General features: G+C 37.1%; 1 protein-coding gene across 1 annotated transcript; it reads left to right on the top strand.

Moving 5' to 3' along the window:
* The first annotated feature begins 164 nt into the window (after positions 1 to 164).
* On the top strand, positions 165 to 1665 carry LOC140958471 (dof zinc finger protein DOF5.1-like). Its single transcript, XM_073415922.1, has one exon. It carries the CDS (start codon positions 187 to 189, stop codon positions 1231 to 1233), a length of 1047 nt encoding a protein of 348 aa, XP_073272023.1. The 5' UTR covers positions 165 to 186; the 3' UTR covers positions 1234 to 1665.
* Positions 1666 to 3350: the final 1685 nt, after the last annotated feature.

The following is a 3350-nucleotide window of genomic DNA, read 5'->3' as shown; positions in this document are numbered from 1 at the left end:
GGTTTTTTTTTTAGATTTTTAAATTTTTTTAAAAAAAATTCATAGGCTACCATGGCTTCTTTGAGAAAAAAGCAAAAAATAAAAAGATAAATATTCTCCTTCCTTTTCTTGTTAATCTTCTTGGTGTGTTGTTTATATCTCTTAACGTCCTTGTGACTCTTTACTAATTTGTTGAATATATACCATATGTATTATGTTTTCATTTTCTTGGTTTTTATGATAATTTTTCTGCAGCAACAGAATCATCAAATAATTATTGGAAGCAGCAGCACAAACCCTTTACTCCCGCCACAGTCACAGCCACAGCCTGAACCACCGGCGCCACCACATGGAGGCAGTGGATCTGGGACGATCCGCCCTGGCTCGATGGCGGAACGGGCACGGATGGCCAACATACCGATGCCTGAAACCTCCTTGAAATGCCCTCGTTGCGAGTCAGTAAACACAAAGTTTTGTTACTTCAACAACTACAGTCTATCTCAGCCACGTCACTTTTGCAAGACGTGTAGAAGGTACTGGACTAGAGGCGGCGCGTTGAGAAGTGTTCCGGTGGGTGGAGGCTGCCGGAGGAACAAAAGAAGCAAATCTGTGAGCTCGAAATCTCCAGCGAGTGAAAATAGGCAAACCACCACAAGCTCCGGCGGTTCTATATCCTCCAACAGTGGCCAGGAAAATCATATATTAGGCCTCACGCCTCAACTTCCACCGCTACGTTTTATGTCTCCTCTAAGTCAGCTTACCGATAACTTTAATGACACTATGGGACTGAACTACAGCGGAATTTCTGCTCCTTCTGTACTTGGAACAGGTGAAATGAACTTCCAGTTGGGAAGTGGCTTGTTCGGCGGTGGTGGTGGAAATGGTGGCATTGGTGGTGGGGTGGCTTCGCTTTTGTCCAGCAGTGGCGGCGGCATTATTGAGCCATGGAAGTTGCAACAGATGCAGCAATTCCCTTACTTGGGTGGTGTTCTGGACCCAAACTCACCGGGGGTTTACCAGTTCCACAGCGGTGAAACCGGGTTAGCTTTGGGTGAGACGAGCCAATCTGTGAGGCCAAAACTTTCGAGCTCGATGCTAAGTCAGATGGCATCTGTTAAAATTGAAGAACATCCGGAGCTAAATTTGTCGAGACAGTTAATGGGAGGGATTCCAAGAAATGATCAATGGAATGCAGCTTCTGCTTGGAGTGATATTTCTGGATTCAGCTCTTTTTCGACAAGCAATCCCCTCTAGAATGTTCTGGATCTATTTGGGTAATTGCAAGAAGTACTACTTTAAGCGACCAATATAAGACAACAAATCAGAATTAAGTAGAATTTGTGGTCGATCACAGTCTGTATAATCGTCACTAATAGTCGAGTGTCGTGTAAGAACTCATGGGTTAAAGAGATTATCTATGGTGGAAGAAAACTGAAATTAACAAACATGGAAGAATTAGCTAGATTTGTGCATGGATGTGCCAAAGACTGATATTCGTCTAGCTGAAGAAACCCTAGAAATGGTAGGTTAAATTTTTTGTTTTTGATGTTTCATTTGTATCTTAATTTGAGCCCTGTTTACTATCAGAAAACTGAGTGTGTTTTTGTAGCTTAACCATGTTAGACGACATCGAGGTCTAACATATGTTTTTCAGAAATATATGTGGTTGGAACCTAATTACTTTCAGGTGTCTTGGCTGCTAGAATTAAATTTCATCTGTATTGATCATATAATATAATCTTAATTTGGTCGATTTTATATTTGCTTCTGGGATACATATTTTCTGGGATGCATATTATCGATGTATCACAACGATTAGGTAATTTTAACTTGCGTGATCTGAATTTTCTTTTTTGTCATAATAATGCAGCATGATGATCTTCATGCAACTCAAGTATTCAGAGTTTTTGATGATCAAACAATCATTTAGTTACTTTAATTAATATCTGAAGCAATGTGCATGCATTTTGATCAGCAATCTTGTAGCAAAACAGTTAATCAATACTCTATATATCATTTAAAATATTCAAACTCAATCAATTCTATTAATTTATTGAATGAAAGCAAATATTGTAGAAACGCGCGATATATGTTATAGCAGTGAATCAAAATCCAGTAGTATTTATTCATTTCAGAGCACGTAATCGATCTCTTAGCTCTATATATATAATGCATATTGTTTCTCTATTTTTCATGTGTTCTTCCTTTTACAAAATCCTCCTTTTGCCTAACTGTTCTAAACACAATATATCGTAAAATTAATATTAATATTGCTTCCAGTCAATTAATCGTCTCGAATTTCCTCAGGTCCCCAAAATTTTTAGATAATCAGCCTATATGTTAAATATATATAAGTGCAAATTTGCAGTTCCGGGGTTTTCGGTAAAATATTATCTCTTATACATTATATGTTCAATCATGAAAATTTATTCAATTCCATTGTCGATTTAAATAACTTTGACAAGTACTGGATTCAATGTTCTATAGCTCCCAGTTTTCAATGCCTCGATATCTTTAAATTAATTAGAAGTCGAGTCAAGTTCATAAACCCTTTATACGTAAACTCATGATCGATCTCTACACTCATTAGCTTCGATCCAAATTCCTTCTTTAAAAGTTGCATTTCTCTACTGATTTGATACTGATCACTGCTTGTAAAGAATATTGAAGATGGAATATGTTGATTTAGCTGATAATTTGCGAAATTGGTTACAAGGATAGCAAATGATGAACTTAAAGTAACGGTAATTTGTTGGACCTTCCAATTTCCAAACCAGAAAAAGCGTTCAAACTAAATCCCAGAAATCAATGCATGCTTCTGGATATAATATAATTCTCGATTTCTGTTCCCCCTAACAATCACGTAAAGACTGCACATATATTACATGAGGCGCAGGGCCAGAGAGTGAGTCAAAGATGAATGCTTAATAAGTCGTATGTTGCATTTTTTACCTCGATTTTCACGCACATATAATTTTGCACGCGATTCTGATCCGCGTGGTAATCCGTAAGTGTGTGTTTTGTTCTTAGATTTTGTCATGCTTCAAGTCTGACACATGCGATTATCTGAGTTTTATCTTCTTTTTGCCAGAATGAAACTATGCGACTCATATACACACACACATCCAATTTTAAAAACACGCATATAATATATAATTAGTCGGAAATAGATGAAGGTGTTTACTTTGAGATAAATAGTGAGTGGTTGATAGTGTATTCTGGCTGAAGCTAATTTTGGAAAGTGAAAAAGACGCATTCTGTTCAATTAGGTGAGGCTGTTCTCTTTTGTTGCTTCCAAATTTTCTACAGTTAATTCAGTTTCAACTTGAATGACGTTGGAAAGAATTCAAAAGTTTACACTTATTTCAAAA

Source organism: Primulina huaijiensis, chromosome 15 (genome assembly GCF_012295235.1).
Source record: "Primulina huaijiensis isolate GDHJ02 chromosome 15, ASM1229523v2, whole genome shotgun sequence".
Classification (NCBI taxonomy): Eukaryota; Viridiplantae; Streptophyta; class Magnoliopsida; order Lamiales; family Gesneriaceae; genus Primulina; species Primulina huaijiensis.
Note: the sequence above shows the minus strand (reverse complement) of the source record. Positions and strands in the feature narration are given on the sequence as shown.